The sequence below is a fragment of the Egretta garzetta genome, unplaced genomic scaffold, assembly GCF_000687185.1.
Source record: "Egretta garzetta isolate BGI_Z169 unplaced genomic scaffold, ASM68718v1 scaffold115, whole genome shotgun sequence".
NCBI lineage: Eukaryota > Metazoa > Chordata > Aves > Pelecaniformes > Ardeidae > Egretta > Egretta garzetta.
The window spans coordinates 278,314-299,752 of record NW_009259791.1 but is presented as its reverse complement, the minus strand read 5'-3'; the positions used below and the strand labels follow the sequence as shown (position 1 = coordinate 299,752).

General features: G+C 46.8%; 1 protein-coding gene across 1 annotated transcript in view; it reads right to left on the bottom strand.

Annotated features, from left to right (window-relative positions):
* SUCLG1 (succinate-CoA ligase GDP/ADP-forming subunit alpha) overlaps positions 1–3,362 on the bottom strand; it is a 21,078-nt gene extending 17,716 nt beyond the window's left edge. The window contains exons 1-2 of the mRNA XM_009639605.2: positions 3,358–3,362; positions 1,118–1,296 (exon numbers count right to left, since the gene is read on the bottom strand). Coding sequence (XP_009637900.1) covers positions 1,118–1,296; positions 3,358–3,362 — 184 coding nt within the window. The remainder of the gene's footprint in view (positions 1–1,117; positions 1,297–3,357) is intronic.
* Between the last annotated feature and the right edge of the window lie 18,077 nt (positions 3,363–21,439).

Below are 21,439 nucleotides of genomic sequence, written 5' to 3'. Positions count from 1 at the left end.
GCCCTGCGCGGCGCCTGAGCACTGCCCACCCCGGCGCGGCGCCGGGCAGCCCTGCGCGCGGATTGGCTCAGCCCGGAGGGCCCCCCCAGGGACGGCAGCCAATCAAAGACGAGGTTTCGGGGCGAGGCCGGAAGAAGCCCCGCGGGGCATTGTGGGTGTGGTAGTCCGCGGCGGCCTGCGGCGGGGGCACTGTACGTGGGCCTGTACCTGGAGTTGTACCTGGGCCTGTACCTGGAAGTTGTACCTGGGAGTTTCACCTGAAACTGCACCTGGGCCTGTACCTGGGCCTGTACCTGGGAGTTGTACCTGGGAGTTGTACCTGGGAGTTGTACCTGGAGTTGTACCTGAGACTGCACCTGAAATTGCACCTAGGAGTTGTATCTGAGAACTGTACTGGGACTGCACCTGGGACTGTACCTGGGCGTTGTACCTGAGACTTTACCTGGGACTGTACCTGGGATTTGTGCTTGGGACTGTACCTGGGACTTGTACCTGGGCGTTGTATCTGAGACTGCACCTGGGACTTGTACCTGGGACTGCACCTGGGACTTGTACCTGGGACTGTGCCTGGGAGTTGTGCTTGGGACTGTACCTGGGACTTGTACCTGGGACTTGTAGGAAAGTTAGAAAAATCAGGGAAAGCTGCAAAGTCAGCTAATTTATTAAAAAATGTGCAATTCTTGCAGGCTCGAGTAAATTGACCTGAGACCAGTGTCACAAGAAACCGCTGAACTCTACAGTGAGGCTTCCCACAAGGGGGCTTAAAATGCTTTAACTTCTGCACATGAGCTGCAGACATGGGTCAGTTCATCACCTACGCCATCAGCTGCCTTCAGAAACAGCTCATGCGTGTATTTGTGTACCTGTGGGCAGGGGGATGTGGGAGGGGGGCAGGAAGAGACAAAGTATTCCATCAGGACAAAAGTAAACATGCAAAGTCATACTCTGATTCCATCCTGATTATCTCATTCACTTTGTGTCCATAAAATAGAGGCCAGGATGAGACCATAATAAAAGCAACCAAATGTTCAGCTCCTCGTGAGGTATACATCGTCCCCTTAGGAGGACATACACGCTGATTTTATAAGGAACCTACTCACTGCTAAAAGATTTATACCCGGATCCATTTCCAAATCGTTTTTTCCTTGACTGGAGGCTTTCACTAAGACTCTTGTGGGGATTATAGTATTTGATTCAGGTGCCACTGTATTAGGTGCATTCTGGGTACAGGAAGATGTTGCTTTTAGCAGTTTCTCAGCAAAACTGTTTTCAGGAGGGGGAGAGAGAGAAACTGGTCTAGAAAATAACACACACAAGAAATGAGTGAGACCGGATAGCAGAAAACCAAAGGGAACAATAAGAACCCCAGCTGTCTCCAAGTGATCCCCCTCCCCTTGGTTCAGGACCGTCCCACTGCCAGGGGTCAGAGGAGAGCCTCAGTCCTGTCAACAGGGAAATCTGGAGCTCTTGACCACAGCTAAATTATACACTGGGTTATTCTTTCTCTCCTTTTTATGTTAAGCTGTGTAGTGTCAGAAGTCCGTCTGTTGGATTGCAAAAGCGCTTAAAAATAACTCGGGCATGAAGTCAAACAATATGACAAAAGGACAACTGCAATCTTTTAGTAGGATTGTGTAAGATGAGGATTTGAGTTGTTGGGTTTGGTTTTTTTTCAAACCTCAGTTGCAGAAATGCCTCCTTAGTCATTTGCATTCAAAACCTGAATGTATATAGAGTCTTTTGAATCTTAATACTGATGCAAGTTGTTATCACCCTAATTGTAAAAGTTTCAGGGTATGTAAACCAGCAGTACCATGTATAATTGGCCAGACATACATGGAATTGAGAAAAAATAAATGTATTTTCATTTGTTTTAACGCAGTGGTTTGATTCCTGTCAGAGAACGCTCTGTCCCACCAACATTAATTTATCTGATTTAATCATCTGCCTAGAAAGAAACCATTCAGTCCCGGGGAGAAACAATACAGCAATTAGCAACGCTCCAGTATCAATGGCAGGGGCTGCCTTACAAAGTTCAGGGCAGACCCAGCACTGGCTCAGAGCGGGGCAGCCAAAGGATTAAGAAAGATTTTAGGATTTAACCTAAGGACAATACTCAGTCGGTGAGGTATGCAGCACCGGCAACAGTCAGTTCTGTAGCTGAGCGCTGGATTGAGGCGGACTGGGGGGTTCCTGGAATGAGGGAAACCTGAGGAAAAGCAGGGAGGCTGGCCAGGTGCCGGCAGCTCTCCCGAGTGAGGCTGAGCAGCTTGGGCATTGCCAGAAGCAACATCTGGAAGGGCGGTGCACCACGGTGCTTGTAGGGCCGCAGCCCAGGAAAGCGCTCCAGGTCTCTGCCGCCATGGTGGGCACCAGCCTCAGAGTTAAAACCAGCGTTCCTGCAGAGAAAGCCCCTGAGATGTCAACGCTTCCACACAAACAGAACTGGTAAGGAAGGAGACTTCAGTACAGGCAGTAGGTTGCGATGAGCAACTTATCCTGGAGAAAGGATAAGTACCTGTGTAAGGTGTGCACAGGCTGATGATCTGTTACGTCAGGTTGCCAAATTGCAGGAAACAGTCAAAAGGCTGCACAGTGTTAGAGGAGCCAAGACAGAGATAAAAAAGTGGTTTCAGAACCATGCTCCTGTAGCGGACACCACTGAGAATGAGGCACCTTGGACTCTGGTGACCCACAAAAGCAGGACCCCACTTCAGTCTCCACCCTCCAGCACCACAACTAAAACCAGATGTGAAGCTTTAACAGCCATAGGCACCCACAAGCAAGGTCTGCAAGGAGAAACTGTGCCAGCAGCACACAGTGGATATCGTAAAAAGAAACGACGAGTGCTTGTCATGGGTGAGGGTCACTGAGGTGCCCATCTGCTGGCCTGACAGGGAGTCATGAGGGGTAGACCTGAGATGTTGCCGAGAGGGTGCCACAGCTTGTCGGGAGCACAGGCTACTATCTACTGCTGCTCTTTCATGGGGGCACGAATGATACCACAAGTCAGAACCTGGGCATAATCAAGGAAGATTATAAAGCCCTGGGGGTGCAAGTGAAAAATACCAGTGCCCAAGTTATCATTTCCTCCGTTACACCAGTTGGAGGAAAGGGGGCAGCCAGAAATAGACATATCATGCACATCAACTCCTGACTTCGTGGCTGGTGCTGTCAGGAGGGGTTTGGCTTTTATAACAACAGGACATTCTCTGATGACTATAACCTGTTTAGGGAGGGATGGAATCCACCAGTCTAGAAGAGGCAAGGGAATCTGTGGAAGCAGGCTGTCCAACTTGGTAAGATGGGATTTAAACTGAAGGACTCGGAGCAGGGGTCCAAAGTGGCAATGCTCACGCCATCGCATCCAGCTGGGGAATAAGCCAGGCCAACCAGAGCAGCCACAGATGTTCCTCAGCTGCCTCACAAGACGAGAACCAGGCAGCCAACCACCTCAAGGGTATATATGGCTATGGTGGATCCTTTTGCACCCCTCCTGGGAAACACGTATGCTTGATTACCTCTCTGAAATGCCTGTACACCAGCGCATGCAGCATGGGGAACACACAGGGAGAATTAGAGATCTGCCTGCGGTCACAGGGCCATGATCTCATTGCAGTTACCGAGAGGTGGTGGGATGGCTACTTTTCAACCATTGCAGAAAGCCCAAAGGTCAGATAAGGGGTGGAGTCTCTTCCTGATGCATTTTTAAGTAAGCGACTTCATTTTAAAAGCAACACAGATCCTGGAGCTGGACCCTATGAAAATCACAAACCCAGGGGCAAACTGAATTCTAGTGAAAACATTTTTATTGCTTTCTTACTCTTGCTTGGGCTTTAATCCTGTTTGAAAGCAGATCTTCCTGATATTAAACACATGACTTTCTACTTAGTATCCCTGCAGAGGGCTTGACCTTCTGCTAGTAAATGCCCAAAGGAACATCACGTTAATGTTTACCTACCCCAGGAGTTCCAGCTGAAGCAGAAGACAAAAAAGCACTGTCACGCTAACATTTTCCTTTTCGTAGGTCTTTAGATGAAAGGGAGATTCACTGCATGCACAAAATACAACTTCTTTTGGCACTTCCTTAAAACTAATGGCAAAACATTTCTTTTTTCTTCTTTCAGATACTGGCTGGGCAGCTGAGGGCCCTGGGTGTGGTGCTTGGCCGGCTGCACACTTCCTCTGGGTCACTGCTGAAATCACTGAATCCCTCCCAGCCTTGGTTTCTTCTCTGTATGACTGCATTGTTAATGCTTTGTTTACGTGCATCATCAGCCAGAAGTGTGCAATGCAAATAAGTCATCAACCCCTTAAATGTCTGGATTTGCCAGCACTAAGAGCAGCAAAAAAACTTTAGACATCCAGGTTTTTCAGGGTGTCCCGTTTACACCAGGTCTGATACTATATCGCAGAATAAATCCTGACTGTGCTGCAGGCACTGGCACTTAGAAACACCAAGACATAGTTGTCACCTGCACCAACCCCCATGTGTTTCTTCTCCATGAGGCCTTGATGGATACAACAAGTACAGCAGGAGGAACCCACCTGGTAGCTCACACAGCGTCCTCTTTTCCATATGCACGTTGCCATGTATGAATTCATGTATAGAATCATAGAATGTTTTGCGTTGGAAGGGACACTTAGTCATCTAGTCCAACCCCCCTGCAGGGAGCAGGGACATCTCCAATCAGATCAGGTTGCTCACAGCCCCGTCCAACCTGGCCTTGAATGTTCCCAGGGATGGGGCCTCCACCCCCTCTCTGGGCAACCTGTTCCAGGGTTTCACCACCCTCACTGTAAAGAACTTCTTCCTTATATCCAGTCTAAACCTCCCCTGGTTTAGTTTAAAGCCATTACCCCTTGTCCTGTCACAGCTGGCCCTACTAAAAAGATTTTCCCCATCTTTCCCATAGGCCCCCTTTAGGTACTGAAAGGCCGCAATCAGGTCTCCCCGCAGCCTTCTCTTCTCCAGGCTGAACAAGCCCAACTCTCAGCCTGTCCTCATAAGAGAGGTGCTCCAGCCCTCGGAGCATTTTTGTATCTCCACTTCTGGGTTTTGCACACAGGACACAACATTTGAAGCGTAGCTCAACTCACTTGCTTCTGGGCTGGCACCTAGTGCAGCCCGAGCCGCCCTGCAGCACCCTGTCCCGCTTCCTTCTGCCTCTCTAGGAAAGCCTGGGGTTCCCCTAAGTCTTGTATCCCATCAGCCAGTCCTCCGCAGAGGTCTCAGATACCCTCGGGCACCCCACATGGCATTAGACACCTATATGTAGACGCCTAATAGAAGTCTATGGGATGGCAGGGTTAGGTTAGCGGTTGGACTTGATGATCTTAAAGGTCTTTTTCAACCTAGACGATTCTATGATTCTTTGCTCTCTGAACAGTATGCAGCTAAGGCTGAAATTCAGGTCCAGATTCAAACGCCTGAAAGTGTCTGCACCACAGGTGTGTACGTGTGTGCCATCCCAGCTCTCATTGTACCAGGTACTGGGTGGAAACCGAGTCCATGCGGTCAGCAGAGCCAAGAGAGCAGCTCCCGCGCTGTCCATAGGTGTCTGCTGCCAGGAGAGGGACAAATTGCTCTCCCGGAGCCCTCGCAGTGCTGGGCAATCTCCACCGGCTGCAACAAGAGCTGAGAAACGCACCCACGTGGAGGCAGCCCACGGTGGCTGTGTCTGCAGGAGGTGTCTGAAGCTGGACCTGCCTCCCACCCAGGAGTATTTTGAACCCAGGGAGATGTGTTGGGAAATAAGGGAGGCAGGGACAGGCAGGCGAATGCGGTGCTTGGGGACAGGTCCAGTTCCAAGCTTCTCAAATAATGGGACCTGCAGACCACACAGGGTGGTCTGTTATGGCACAAAACTGAAAGGATGGTTGCTTTTCTTGAGTAAAGCCTTTAACACGTTTTTTTCTACCCCACGGTCATGACAAAGGACTTGGAGCCCCGTCACTGCTTTGCCAGAGAGCAACAACGTGAGGTGATCACCAGGGGAATCCCGCTGCCAGCACGTAGCACAGGGTGTTTGCTGTTCACATTGACATTTGCACAGCCAGAGGTTAAATGCTGCCACCGGTTTCTTAAGGATTTGAGTCTTGCATTTGACTGACAGCTTCAGTAGATGCTGCTTCCATAGCTGGCCCATCAATACGTTCATCTCTCTGTTAAATGTTATTGTAAGAGAGAGGTAGAAAGCAGGATGATGCCTTCTTTGCTGGGGTCCTTAGTTCCTCCCGCCACTTTTTCTGTAACATTGATTGGCATGGGTGCTTGTAGGGTTCCATCAACCTCCTGCCACTTCCCAAAAGGAAGCTCAAAACTGAAACAAGCTTCTTGCACCCCAAAGTCTTCAGCATTCACTACAGCACAACTGCTGGGGAGTATGAAGTGCCTGGACTGTCGGCACTTATCTCTGGGCTGAAGGAAACGCTGGTCGGGAGCGTCCTGCTCCTGCAGACCTCTCTGTAACAGGACATGCACCCCGATCATGGCATAAAGACACAAAACCTCAAAGTTTTCCAAATTGTGACTGCATATTAAATGGCAAATAAGAAGTAGCATTTCCCTTCTGTGTAGCAAGGTTAAAAGGTCACAGAATCCCAGAATGACAAGGGTTGGAGATCATCCAGTCCAACCCCCCTGCTCAAGCAGGCTCACCCAGAGCAGGCTGCACAGGACAGCGTCCAGGCGGGGTTTGAATATCTCCAGAGAAGGAGACTCCACAGCGCCCCTGGGCAGCCTGTGCCAGGGCTCTGTCACCCTCAAAGTCAAGAAGTTCTTCCTCACGTTCAACTGGAACCTCTTCTGCGTCAGGTTGTGCCCATTGCCCCTTGTCCTGTCACTGGGCACCACTGAGAAGAGTCTGGCTCCATCCTCGTGACATCCACCCTTAAGATATTTATAAGTATTTATGAGATCTACTCTCAGTCTTCCCTTCTTCAGGCTGAACAAGCCCAGCTCCCTCAGCCTTTCCTCATAGGGAAGATGCTCCAGTCCCCTCATCATCTTTGTTGCCCTCCTCTGGACTCTGGATGTTTTGATGCCAGCAAAAGACCTGCTCCATCTTTTCCCTCCCAGCCCCTCACTGCCCTAGGACTGCAGCCCCTTATGCCACAAACGTTGTGGTGAACATCATGCTGGGCAGAAATCCTTTGGGATGACGGCAGGAGTCACACTCTTGATCCGTATGGTAAACTCAAACATATTAATAAACTTAGGGTTGTATTCAGCCTAGCAGCTGTACAAACAACACAGTTGGTAGAGCCACAAAATGGACATTGTGGGCAGATATTTAATAGCATGGAATATACCCCAGGCTTCCTACACAGAATCAGAAACAGGTTTGTCTCCTGGTGCTGGCCAGAGCCAAAAGATATCCCTTGGGCAAACGCAGGTTCCAGCGGGCAGGATTTAGCAGGAAGGCCATCCTTTGAGGGAAAGCCTGTGTTTAGGGGCTTGCTAAACCAGGGACAAGCTCTTCAGCTGGTTTAGCCCTTACTCACATCAGCGATGACTCCGGACCCACGCTCCTGGCACCAGCTGATGTTTGATCTCTGTCTCCCATTCTTACCCCCACTGAAACAACCCTGCAGTTTGAAATCCTCATGCATCATGTTAGCTTTAGTGGCATCATCACCTCCTACCACTGGAAGTTAGTGCAAACAAACCTGTCATTCCCCCCATCTCCCTGGGATCAAGGCAAGGACCCAGGCATGAAGCTAAAGCCTGGCCTCACCCATATCCAGCTTCCAGCAGCCAAGGGTGGTGACCTTCCTAAAAACAGGCTAGTTTGTGGCTTTCTATACTTTAATTTACAGGTTGTAAGCAAAAATAGTCCCAGCAACTCAGCCCTGGGAGAGTCACCAGGAGGAGCTGGACCGCTGCTCTCCTTTCCTTTGGAAAGGGACCAGAGAAAATCAGAGGTGAGAATTCCCTCTGGAGGGATTAGCCACGCTTGTGCTTTAACCTGCTTTATTTGTTCCATACAGCCTGTGATTTTGCAGTAACAGAGCTGCGGCTGGCAGCATCTGCTAAGGAATTGGAAATGGGCTTGCTGGGACTTCTGGTGTGACTCCAGAGCGCAGAGATAAGGACCGGCTGGGAGCTCACAGGGTGTCAGTGCTGTCGTCTCACTTGCTCCTTTTCTGCACAATCCCCATACTGCTTTCAGCAAAATAATTTATATTCTGTTGTCTGTTTCTGAAAGATCACACAAACTTTTGGGGTACTGCTATTAGTATCGCTATTTTAATTTTTTTTTCTTTTTCAGTATTAGTAGTGCCAAACCAAACTGGTACCCGCAGCCTGCCAGCCCCAGACTGGCCCTTTCAGGTCCATCATGGCTTGGATTTCTCCGGGAAGAAAGGTGCTGCTGAAGACCTGTGATCCTCTTCATCTAAATACTTTTTTTTTTTCCCCCTTTGCTGTGTGATCTGAAGCAAGTCTGGCTCTGTCACGTATCAGGGACTTACCAGAAGTTACTCATTTTATTCAGTAAATTTTGCCAGAAATGCTTCAGCAACTCCAGGTCTTAAAGAAAAGCTTGGCATTTGACGGGCTTTTGTAGCAGTTCACTGGGCTGCAGCCAGAGCAGCCGTACACATCCCGCCGCCTTTCTCCCTCCTGGAGAAGGGGCAGCCGAGCACAACGATCCAGTTTGCTAAAAACACAGTTGTCAGAGCTGGGGCTGCCCCATGGCACTGGAAATGCTCGGGTCTGGGAGACCTGCCCGTCCAGGTGCTTGGGTCGCCCTGCTGGGCATGAGGAGTGGAGCAGATCTGAAGGTGGGAGGGATTCACAAAAGGAAAACAGCAGTTCGGGGCGAATTCTGGTCTCAGCAATGCTGCACGGGGTTCTCCTGGTGTTGGAGAAGGATACGGGATCCTGCGGAGCTTCTGCCATCCAGGAAGAAGTGGGAATAAAACGGGATGTAGGTTCCATGAAATGCATACGCCAGAAAAGCCTTTCCTTGGCTTGTCCACCTGTCCTAAGGAATTAGGTTTGGCTGTTAATTCTTTGCCCTGAAAGAGACTTCCACTGAGTAACAGCGAATCCGTGTGCTAAATAAATTCAACTGTCCTTCCCTGGAGGCCGTGCTGGTTTTTAAGTCTTTGGGATAGTGAAGCTGAAAGCTGATGCAGCCCAAGGAACAGAGCTACAGTGGTGGGAATCAGCACCTACCTTTGGACCTCAGAAGCCCTGAAACACTGTGGTTCCTCTGTCTCTGCGTAATTAGGCATGCAACGATTTTAATTTTTTATCCCTGTGGGGTTTAAGAAAGCTATAATTTTGGAAATCAGCGTCAGAAAAACGAGAGAGTGGTAAAGAGTGGGAACAACCTCCCCCTGTGCAGCCAAAAGCCACATCAAAGAAGAAGGTCTGAACCTGGTTAAATCTAGGACAGCCTGTAAGAGATCAGGTCTGGTCCTGTGTCCCCAGAGGTCACAAGGGACATGGAATAAGCTCCTTCACCGTGCAAAGCAGCAGATCCAGCTATTTCCATCTTCCCTTATTCCCCCATCATTTTCATCATCTGCTACGTCATGAGGAAATCGCTAGGACACCTTCAGGATGACCACATGGCTGGGCTGTGGAGTACTGGAGGAGGAACTAGTGGCTTTTGTTAGCCCCAGCTGATACACCTCTCCCTCTAGCAGATATTCCTTTAGTCGCAGCGATGCTCACCTACCTCCCCTGGACTCATGCTTTCAGCATGAAAGCGCAAGGCCAGGCTCAGTTGCAACTCTTATTTAATTCTGATTATATGTGGATGCCTTAAGAAATGCTGAGCTGACAAATTATGCCTTTTTGCTACCTTTTATTGGATGCCATCAGATCATTTGCAGCAGTCGGACAGGTCGTCTGCACAGTCTGGAAATCCCAATGTTGGCTGCAGCAGCTTCACAAATGCATCTGTTCAACTTTTTTGTACTAAAACTGCTTTTGTTTTCAGGCATTGTGGAATTGGTGGCGAGCAGAACTTCTGTCCGTTGTTTTTCTAGCGGCTTAACCACCCCAGAATAAAATATATGTAGAGATTTATACCATAAAGGGATTTGGTTTGCACCTAAAGAAAAAAGTATTTTGCACAGATTGGAGGGGTTTTTTTGTGCTGATATCACCTTTGTCCTTGCAAAAATAACTGACAACATAAAAAATACCCAGCCTCTTCGTAAAGAGAGGATTTTTTCTTCAAGGCGGTTCCTTTCGCTTAAATCTTGCTGACTCAGCAGTCTCACTGTGCAAAGCTCTGCAGGACCAAGTTAATGTTCTACAGAAATTCTTTGCTTCAGGATTAGTTCTTAAAATTGAATGTCTACAAAATGCAGACAGACGTCTAAACTAAGAACACGAGGGGTAATCCTCGTTTCGTGTACTTACAGTTAAATTTGGAGCTCCAGCAGTGAAGTCACTCCAGCTGCAGCATTTCAGACCTTGTGGTCTCTGTGAGATCCCTCTGGATCTACATCCTGAAAAGCTGCAGTCACATCTTCATCTATTACTTCACGCACAGAATCAGCTTTCACCAAATATACCCATTCTTACATTTTTAACATATTTAATATATTTTCCTATTCATCCCTAAAGTTGCCTTGGCACTGGTGAAAACTCACGGAATTAATGACATTTAAATCTCTCTTTTAAAGCAATTTCTTCTATTCTTATATTCTGGGAACCTTTTCGAACTCTATTGCAGCAAAGAAAAGCACTGGCCAGCTGACCAGCCCTACTCCTCCATGGGAAATGAAGTCACCACAAGTGATTAAAATTTTTTTCCTGCAGCCCCATCATAGAGGAAAAGTGGAGGTTGGTCATGAAGGCTTGTCCTTTTCATCATGGGGTGGTCATATATATGTATTTTTATATATATATGAATTTATAGTAGAGTATACTATTTATAGTGTGTATTTTTCTCTGTACTGAAATAACCAGAAGCACCACTAGGTGTCACGGCTGCTTCACTGTTTGGCTTTTCTCCCAGGGTTGTTTTACTGAACAGTCTTGTCTGGAGAAGGACCTTTGCAGCTTCAGCTGAAGAGTGAAAAACAAGGACCCCGCAACTAAGAAAAACCAAGTTTTTGTCCTCAGGAAATGCAAGATGCTGTAGGACAGCCCTTTCTGGAGCACAGAATCCATACGCTTCTGAAATCCTCCAGCTGGACCAGGCAGGCACAAAAAGACTCCACAGCTTTTGAAACTATGGAACCTGCAGGACCTCCCTGACTCTTTGAACCCGCAGCAGAAAATCAGGGAGGAGAAGAGGTTTGAAGAGGGACACAAAAACCTTTGCTGAAGGCTCCTGTGAAAGCAAAGTGATGGCAAGGCTATTATTTTGTCCTTTATTCTGCTAATTTCGGTGTTGGAAGTAATTTTTCTGTACTTTCTCTAGAGTTAGCCTATGGTATTTTTGTTGTTGCTGTGGTTATTGATGCTTGCTGGTCCTGGAGCTCATGAGCACCTGCTTCCTCCAACTGAAGTCATAAAGAAATAGCAAAAAAATCAACTGGCCATAATTAGGCCAAACTCAGGGTGTTTTCTGTCAAAGGGAGCTAATTATAGTGCCCAACTGCTACAGAAGTTGGCTGTATCTCAGCCCTATTTTAGCACCTTGTGGCAGAGAGGCAAATGATTGCAATGGGAAGCACAGTGGCTTTACCCACGTGAAGGTCAGGGGAAGAATATTCTTCCCTCCTTCCAGGATAGTCTGATTTCTGTCTCCTCTGGCATCATCTGTAGGAACCTGTTCATCCTCAGGACTTGGCACTGAGGTTACCACAAAAAAAAAAATACACCTTTTTCGGAGGGAGGTTCAAATTAATTATCTCCCACAGGCCATCAGAGAATTTTTCTTCCTCCCCTAAACACGCGGTAGTCAGTGGACCAGCCTGTGTCATCATTATGCAGATGAAAATAATAACAAAGCCAAAGATAATTAATTTATTCAGTCTGTCGTGACCAGTAATTGCTCCTGTGGATTCCTTTTACACTCCAATGCAACATTTATTACAAATAAAACCAAAACTAAATTCCTGTGAAATTGCTGTTAAAGCATTCCCCGAAGGTAAAAAATAAAGACTAAAAACAATTTAAAAAGAAAAAAGGAACACGAAAGTGATTGCCAGAGCAAACTGCATGTTACAAAAAGCAGTGGACGTGTGGTGGAGGTGTTCTCCCTGGGCTGAGCTTGTACACGATGCACCAGCCTTGCACAGCTTCCACTTCCCATCGTTTCCACAGCATCGCATCTGTGTCCTCGACAAACGCGGACCGGAGCCTCGCATCCCTGCCCAGCGCTGCTGCACGTCTCGCTTCCAGCACCAGCCGGCTGCTTCTTACTGAGTTCATTTTAGACAGCCTGGGGCTGAGGAGTTTTAATTCCCCTTACTGTTTCCACCCAGAACAGGGAAACCCCCACATATCCACCGGGATAACTTGCAGGTATCTCCTCTCCAGCCCGGTGCTGATGAATTTTCGTGCAAACCAGACGTGCGCAGCCCGCACACCAGGATGGTCTTTCAGGCTCGACTCATCTGGCTGCTCCTACTCCGCATCCAAGGCAAGGATTAAACCAAGAAAAAACCTGGTTTAACTTCATCCCTGATGAAGATGGAATGGAAAAGTCCAGGAACTTTGTGTCCCACCACTTAAATTCTTCAGCTAAATTCATTCATATCCTAAGCATCCTTTTCTAAAAGCTGAGTGCATTTAGCGGGAAAAGGATTAAAAAACCTGCAAAAATAAACGTCATTTTTACCTTGAATGAACTTTGGATCAGACCTCTGGTGGGTACCAGAGGCTCTCCCACCCATGGCTCTCCCGCCCCTCTGGGAGATGTCCCATCACGGGGCATCGGAAGCACGCAGGCGCCGAGTGCGTTTCTTGAGCAAGAAGCATTTTTCAGCTCAGTGGGCTTTCCGCTTGGTTACACCACTTCAGTGGGTACCACAGGGGATTATTAGCTGCTCTCACACTTCACTGCAACACCCAGAGACGTTTACCATCAAACAGAAATATTTGCAATGCTGAATTCAGTTGAAAATCGCTGGGGTTATTCACGGGTTTAGAATTAGAACCTATTTTCACAGGTTTAGAATTACAAGAGCCCAAGTCCCAAAAAAGGCCACAGTGAAACACTGCACATCATACATCTCCAGGTGATAAAATAGGATTTTGACTGGATATACTTTGTGCAGTAATGTGAAAATTGCACCTTCTGCGGTGATACACACAAAGATATTCAGAAGATAAATTTCAAAATGGCCAGTTTCGCAGTTATTTACATCATCCTTATGACCAAACAAATTAAGGAAATACTGTATAATGGAGAGCTAGGGCTGTAATCTGATCTCAGATAGTCATCATCTTAAAAGTCTTAAAGAGTCAAAGATGACAAGTAAATTACAATACATGAAAAGGCACATGTAGCCACAGAGGACACCTTGATGCATCATCTGAGAGTGCAGAAGGGCAAAGCCACCAAGGGTCCTCGCTGCAGGGACCAAGTTGTCTGCTCACTGGGTATCCATCCAACACCTGTTGCCTTTGAGGCCAGCCCAGTGTCCCCTTCTCATCCACGCTGGCCTTCTGCGATGTTGGCTCTGCTTCCTCCATGTTGGGGTGGACTGCAGAGGAGGAGGTGGACCACGGGCTGGGAGATGGATGATGGGGGAGGAGGTGGCCCACGGCTCTCCACAGATGGACAGTAACGTGAACCCAGAGTGGCACAAAAGTGTCTGAACTGCCTCACCTATCTCAAAGCTTGGCCAGATGGTTCCCATCCTGTTTGTCTACACTCACCGAATTTGCATGACTTGCCTGTCGTGAGATTATTTATTACAGCAGCTTTAGTCAAATTCCTCTTCTGCACTTTAAAGCGATGGGTTTTTTTGTCTGTCTGACTTCAGGCGCAGACTAAAGCCAGCTGAGGCCAATAGGTCTACTCATGCTTACACGCTTTGCTAAATGATCATTTTTGTTAGGCTCAGCGACGCTTTCTTTTGAGATAACACCAAATCACAGCTCACCCAAGCCTGGCGCCAACTGCCCTTCATGCCTCAAAGGAAAAGAAAAGCCTACAATTTATCCCAGGTAGGGTATATAGAATAGAATAGAGTAGAATAGAATAGAATAGAATAGAATAGAATAGAAAACAAACCAAAACCAAACACAAACTTTTTTTCCCCCCTCTTATCCCCAATATGTAGCCCAGCTTTTCGTAAATCAATCTAGCAATTCCTAGATGAGAACATGAATAATCATAGCTATATATAACCCATCTCCTGCCCCGTGTCAGCCTGGAGAAGAACCATGTGAGACCCAGGGAGGCTTCCTCCTTTCTGTGTACTGCCCAAGCTGTGCCACTTGGACGAGCCTGTCCTCTGGGCATGGAGGGATGGAGCTGTATCAGAGATGCCCTAGGTGATCGTCATCAAGACACCAAGGGTTCATTGTGTATTTTGCCTCCACTGTGTGGACTGAACTCCCAGAGCATTGCATGTATTTGTCTGGAAAGTCCTTGCCCATTTCCAGAAAAAGAGGATGGTTTCAAACCATCTGTTTATCAACAGGGGTGACAACTAGTATTGCCAGGTGAAAACTGAGAGCCCTTGTCTCTTTTGTCTTCTTGGAACTGTATCGCAAAAAACCAACCCCATGGCTGGTCAGGTTTGGTCATGAGCCAGCAATGCTTTTTAGCAACCTGGCTGCTGGCGTCAGAGTGCGTTCAATCAGCCCTTCACGGGTGGTGAAGGCGGTGGCAGGACTGATTCAGTGGCAAGCACTGGATGCAGGGAGTGACTGGCTGCCCGGCAAGCAGCCCCATCCCCAGCGCAGCCACGTTTCACCATCCATCTGATGGGGAGGTAAACAACATAAATCTGAGTGTGTTGCCCTCCGTCTTATTCTGCAAAAATCAGCTGTCACGTTTCTGTCGTGCCCTGGCTGGTTCCTGGAAAGCATCCTCGCTCCCACCCAGGTTTTGTGGGACCTTTCAACTCATGAGTCTCCCTATCTTCCCCCTGAGCACACCTCGGTGTAGAACAAGCCCAGTAAATGTGTCACATGAGGGTTTTTTCTATGAATCACCTGGATTTTTAAAACCAGATCTCATTTGAAATTTCAAAACCTCTTCTTTCTCCATCTTTGGATCCATCTGCAGCTAAGATCCATTCTTGTTCATTAGCTTCACCCGTCTCGCTGGAGCTATTCCTGCTTTGTGTGGAGGTGAGGAACCGTGGGTCATCACCCTCTGGTCAGTATAAGCCTTCTACTAGATCACATTTTCCTAGCAAGTAAGCAACAGCTTAGACTGGCATGGAGTACTGTGCATATTTTCTGGAGTAGACCTGAAAAAAATCTCTCTGCACCCTCCGTTTGAATATTCTGAATTTGGGAACATTTTGTCTCCATCCTTTTCACTTTGACCCATCTCTACTAAAATTGCATCTGCTGCTGTAAGTAATGCAATAAAGTGTTATCATGGTTCTCTGATGTTGAGAGACTGGGAGGCAGGAGGGGATGTGGGCTGCATTTAGCTGGGGTGGGCACTCCCAGGAGGCGATGGGTCCTGTCTAAAATAGATGGGGTGAATCCATTTAGCCCTTTCTGTAGGGCTCCACATTTGCTTGAGCTAACTGCTCACATAGCTTTTGAGTGGGAAGTTATGTGAGGCAAATCCTGTTACTGATGTGGTAAAACCAGGAATAAGCTGCTCCTGGTCCTGCTGTAGCTGCCTGTTTGATCAGCAAAACGGGTGCAGAGATAGATCGATAGACGGATAAATGTATTATAGCAGACAATATTTGCCTGTGCTTAGCCAGCCGTCTGGCTAACAGCAATATTGATCCTGTAAATAATGACATCCCTAAAATACCTAACTTACTCCTCAAGCAGTAAATACGGGCCTCAGGGCATGAATTTCTCCACTGAATTTTTCTTGGGAAAGACAGCCATCCACCGCAGAGTAACCGCATCATGTGGACTCTCTCACACTGGTTGTATCTTATATATTTCTCTTAAATAGTCAAATGAAGTCTAGAAAGGTATCGTGTTTCTTTTCCCTCTCATTTACTGAGTTTGGAACCTCAAGCATTATTTAATCCAGAAATGCTCAAGTTTTCTAAGTGGTCATTGACCAAACGAAGCTTATTTGTTCCTTTATAACCAAAGTGTTCCCACTCTGGGTGATTGACATAAGCTACCAGAACTCACATTAAGCACTTCGTGACTGCAGCACTTCCATGAAACCACGTGTAAGAGCTGTTTTAAAACCCAAAACGCCTATAGAAATGGCACATGATCCCCCCCCCGTTACGTGCTGCCTGTCTGGGAGCTTACAGAACATGGCCATCTGACTTCCAGAAGAGAAACATCGTATCTTTTCCATCCTTTTTAAAAACCCAAAACTAATTTAATTAAACTAATTTAAACCACAACTAATGTAATTAAAAAACAGTAAAGGGAAGAAATTTCCCAGGCAGGACAGATTAAAACCAGACCAAACCCGCGAATAATGTTTTCATGTGGTTTTGACTAACGCATGTGGCCAAACTTTGCTGGCACCTCCTGCTGTACAACCCTGCGAGCACAGAAGATTTTTCTAATGATTCTTCTACAACTGAGGGTGTCCAACCTGCTAAAAGTTTCTTGCTGACTTGCTTTAAAAGCGATGAAATGGGGACAGCCCTTGGCCAGCCTAGGTGTTGCTGGGGCCGTGGTGTCGGGCAGAGCATCTGAGGAACTGGAGATGAAGCCTGATGGGCACCTGTAGGCACTGGAGGCACCAACACATGAACCCAACCTGTCCCATGAGCTGGTGTCCCTGCTGACAGGGTGAAGGAGCAGAGCTGGGGAGCATGCAGCTCCCTGCTCTCTCCCAGGATAACCAGGATGGGGGAGATCTGTTCTGAAAAACACACCCCGCCATACAATAAACCTATGGATTAAAAGTCAATTTTTGAATGGTCTTTAGCAAATTTTCCATCCTGGAGGAAAGGGGTGCTGTGAGGGGGTGGAGGAGGGAACAGACCCTTCATGGGGTCCTGGTTTTGTAGTTACCAGGGATGCATGCAGAAAATACTGCTGCAAGGGCTTCACCGCAGGCAGAGCCTCCTGGAGTATGAATTACAGCAATGGCTATCACAGAGAAACACAATATTAAGAGGGATCTAGTTCCTCTGAAACATGCATTTCTATTCAAGATGAAAACCAAGCTGTTTTAGTAAAAAGTCATAGAATCATAGAATCATTAAGGTTGGAAAAGACCTCCAAGATCATCAAATCCAACCGTCAACCCACCACCACCATGTCCCAAAGTGCCACATTTACATGTTTTTTGAACACCTCCAGGGATGGTGTTTCCACCACCTCTCTGGGCAGCCCGTTCCAATGCTTGACCACTCTTTCAGTAAAGGAATTTTTCCTAATATCCAATCTAAACCTCCCCTGGTGCAACTTGAGGCCATTTCCTCTTGTCCTATCCATTGTTACCTGGGAGAAAAGACCAACCTCCCCCGGCTCCCCCCTCCTCTCAGGCAGTTGTAGGGAGCAATAAGGTCTCCCCTCAACCTCTTCTTCTCCAGGCGGAACACCCCCTGTTCCCTCAGCTGCTCCAGCCCCACATAAAACTGTCTGATACCCTTCCACTTCCAAAACCCAAGAGATATGGCTAAGTAAAGAAGGGATTAATTGGTTTTATAATACAACATTCAAAATAATTTGTGAAGCATCTTTTGCACTGACCGTACTGCTCTGCCTTCCCAGTGAGTGCAAATGCCCAAACGCCACCTTGAGTTTCAAATACTCCAGTAAAGTAAAACTCAAGTGGATTCTCTGCAGATACCTACCCATGTTATTCCTTCTTCATTTGAAGTATTTCTAAATCAGTTAAGTAATAACTACAGAGACAATTCTCTATATTCCCAATTACTACTCCCCCCTTTGTTTTCCAGTATGACCTTTTCTTCATTTAAAACCCAGATAGAAAGGTCACTGTTGATGAGATATTAATAACTCCGAAGGATCTGTAGATGTTGTTTACTTCCTTTAATCCTTCCATTGCCCTCCGATAGGAATGGGCTCCGTCCCTACCAGAATGACCACTGCTTTGTTCCAAACTTGGCACACGGAGATGGACCTATCTATCTGTGGTATCCAGGTGTATACAAGCACCACTGCCAAAATCCTGGATTGGGGCAATGATTTTGTCGAAGAACCTGTCCTGGGCTTCTAGGATGAGTCCCTGCATCCAAAGATGTAATGGTAGGCTTGGCTGGCCACAGCCATGCTTGTTTTACTCTGGCTACTGCTAGTCACCAGGTTGAAGACATGATGGGCTGGGTTAAAGAAGACCAGCCCAAATACAAAGCCCCCATCCGTGGGGACCTTGCGCTGTTTATGGGGAAGCCAGTGCCAATTTGACTTCACTACCATGTGTAGATAAACCCTGTTAACTGTGGGCTATAAAACAGAAGCCACTGGAGAGGCTCATGCCACCAGTTCCCTGGTGGACATTTGTCCAGGTCATTGCAGGAGGTCACAGAAAGAGGGGTAGTTCAGGGGTGAATCCTTCCAGCCCAGGTATCCCTCCCAAACCTTGGTAGATCCATGGGACACATGGACCTCTGTGCAATAATATCTCCTGTCCCACAGCAACCGCTTGACAAGCTTCCGAAGATCAGATGAGGGAGTGATAGTGGCTTTGGGCACTGGGGAGCCTCCTGCCCAGGAGAGTCCAGGGAGGGGGCTCGAGTGATGGCATGCTTGAAAAGGCTGTAGACAGCCTGGGCTAGTCTCATCAGAAAATCCACAGGAAAAATATAGAGCCCCAGCAAAACCATGCAGTCTGGATCTCAAAACCCCGGCCCGAGTCAACACGTGTTGCTTGAGCTCTCAAACAAGGATGGAAGAAACTTCTTCGTAAATGATAAACCACAACCACAGGAGCCTTCTGCACGCAGTTGACCTGCAGAGAAACCTGCAGGTAACCTGCCAAAAATGTAAGTGGTGTTCTGCAACAAAGTGGCTGATTTTTGCCAAGATGCTCATGTAGCAGATCTATCCTGAAGGCACGTGACCATCTCAGTAGAGAGACACAGTGAATACCTGCTTGCTCTTCAGTTATACAAGATTTCGGTGCATTAGTTACGAGCTGTTGGATTTGACTCTTCACTGCTCTGGTCCAGCCCTCACTAAGCTGTATACAAAAGTAAAGACAAGAATGATAATCTCCCCTTTGAAAAACAACACGCACGTACGGATTAGAGGAAGGCAAGACTGTGGGGTTTTTTCAGCAAGGAATTAAGACAGTAAAAAAAGCATCACAGTGTCCCATCTAGATTTACAGCGGGGTTTTTCAATTTAATTTGTCATTGCCAAATACATTACGTTGGGATTAAACCGTACAGGTTATTAAATACTGATTGCAAGAAGACAGTCTGCTGTGGTGGGCAAATAATGTACAATACTGAAATTAAGGTTTTGAAAATGTTGTAAGGGAATTAATGTTTAATTAATGATTTTGATCTATAAGGCATTCCAGTAATAGCTTCAGTAAGAGATTACACAAACCTGGGAGACATTGATAAGTAGAAAGGATACTTGATGTTAGTATTTTTTTTTAATTAATCCTGCCCTGGAAGACCACCATGAGGAATTTGGAGTTTGGCGTACAAGAAAAGGATCATTCCAGTTAGCAGGCTCTTTGCCTTCTGTGATATTTTTTTGCGTGAGTAAATTGATGTGCACATATTTTTTAACAATACAGCATTAGATGAACTTTGAATTTAGCATGATTAATATTCCTAATTCAACACCCCAGGTTAACTTGGATATTAAACTGCCGGGAGGTTTACAGACAGGAGATTGTTGGCTTAATAGTCACTTTTTCTCTTCCACTGAATTTCATCTTTCTGCTACCGACTTCCAGAAACAACACAAATCAGCAGCACCATTTAACTTCCCAACATGATCGATGACTTATATTAGACAACTTACCTTACACTAAGCCATTCTTACACCAAGTCTCTTTTTTCACTGAAAAAGTAGTTTATGTAATTTCTTATTGTCAAACCCAAGTCCCCAATCCTTGACTGTTTTGGTCACTACATTTAACTCGATGATCTGACATTATTTTCACAAGGCTCTAAGTGTAATTAAGGATGTTTAAAATATGTTTGTGTCAGTAGCTGTAACGATACAAACAGGAAAGCCTACTGAACAGAAAAAAATAAATCTCTGGTATCAGTTTTCCTACAGAGATGATGTTACAAAGACTTTTCCTACAGAAAAATTTTCATTAGGGAATTTCACGGTAATTTATAATGCCCTGTCAGGAGATAAATCCCACACGAGATTCAAGATATCAGGATGGCTGATCTGTCAAGTTCTGTAACTATACAGGGGCTTTTTAACTCTTCTGATCCTGATGGGTTATGGAGACATGGGGATGATGCCACTCCCATTGAAGTTACTGGAAGGGAAAATGAATCAACTTCAAAAGTCTTAGGTACAAAAAAATGGCAGTTTATAGGTCTTTAAGTTCATTTTCAAGCTGAAACACATCACCTTTTTGCTGATGTGCTGAGTAAAATAAAACTGCAAGGAAGTTTTGGAGTATTTGCAAGGCTTGACAAGTTTGAAAAATCACTTTGCAAATGAGGACTTCTTTCCTTTTCCTCCTCCTTTCCTGGTGCAGCTGGACCAAAGCCAATGTCACCACATGATTTTTGGTTAAATCTACCTGGTTACAAAATGGATCTGGCTTTACGTTTACAAGTTATTAATACTCATCACAGCTTACTAATATTCACAGAATCACAGAGTGGCAGGGGTTGGAAGGGACCTTGGGAGATCACCCAGTCCAACCCCCTGCTAAAGCAGGCTCACCCAGAGCAGGGTGCGCAGGACATCGTCCAGGCGGGCTTTGAATATCTCCAGAGAAGGAGACTCCACAGCCCCACTGGGTAGCCTGTGCCAGGGCTCTGTCACCCTCAAAGTCAAGAAGTTCTTCCTCACATTCAACTGGAACCTCTTCTGCTTCAGGTTGTGCCCACTGCCCCTTGTCCTGTTGCTGGGCACCACTGAGAAGAGTCTGGCTCCATCCTCGTGATACCCACCCTTAAGATATTTATAAGTATTTATGAGATCTACTCTCAGTCTTCCCTTCTTCAGGCTGAACAAGCCCAACTGTGGCGGTGTGCTCCCCCCTCCCCTCCGACTCCCCCTCCCTTGACCTCTTTCAAGTGATAACCACCTGTGTTGGTGGTGATAGATGCATCTGGTCTGTGTCTGGTCATGAAGGATGCACCCACTGGATGTGGGGGGAGACAGAGAACAATGCAATAGCCAATGGCTGTTGTGGAATGTGCCCACCTAAGCACAGTGGTCAGGATGCAAATATGACTATGAGCCAATTATCTTACCCCCATAAATAGTGAG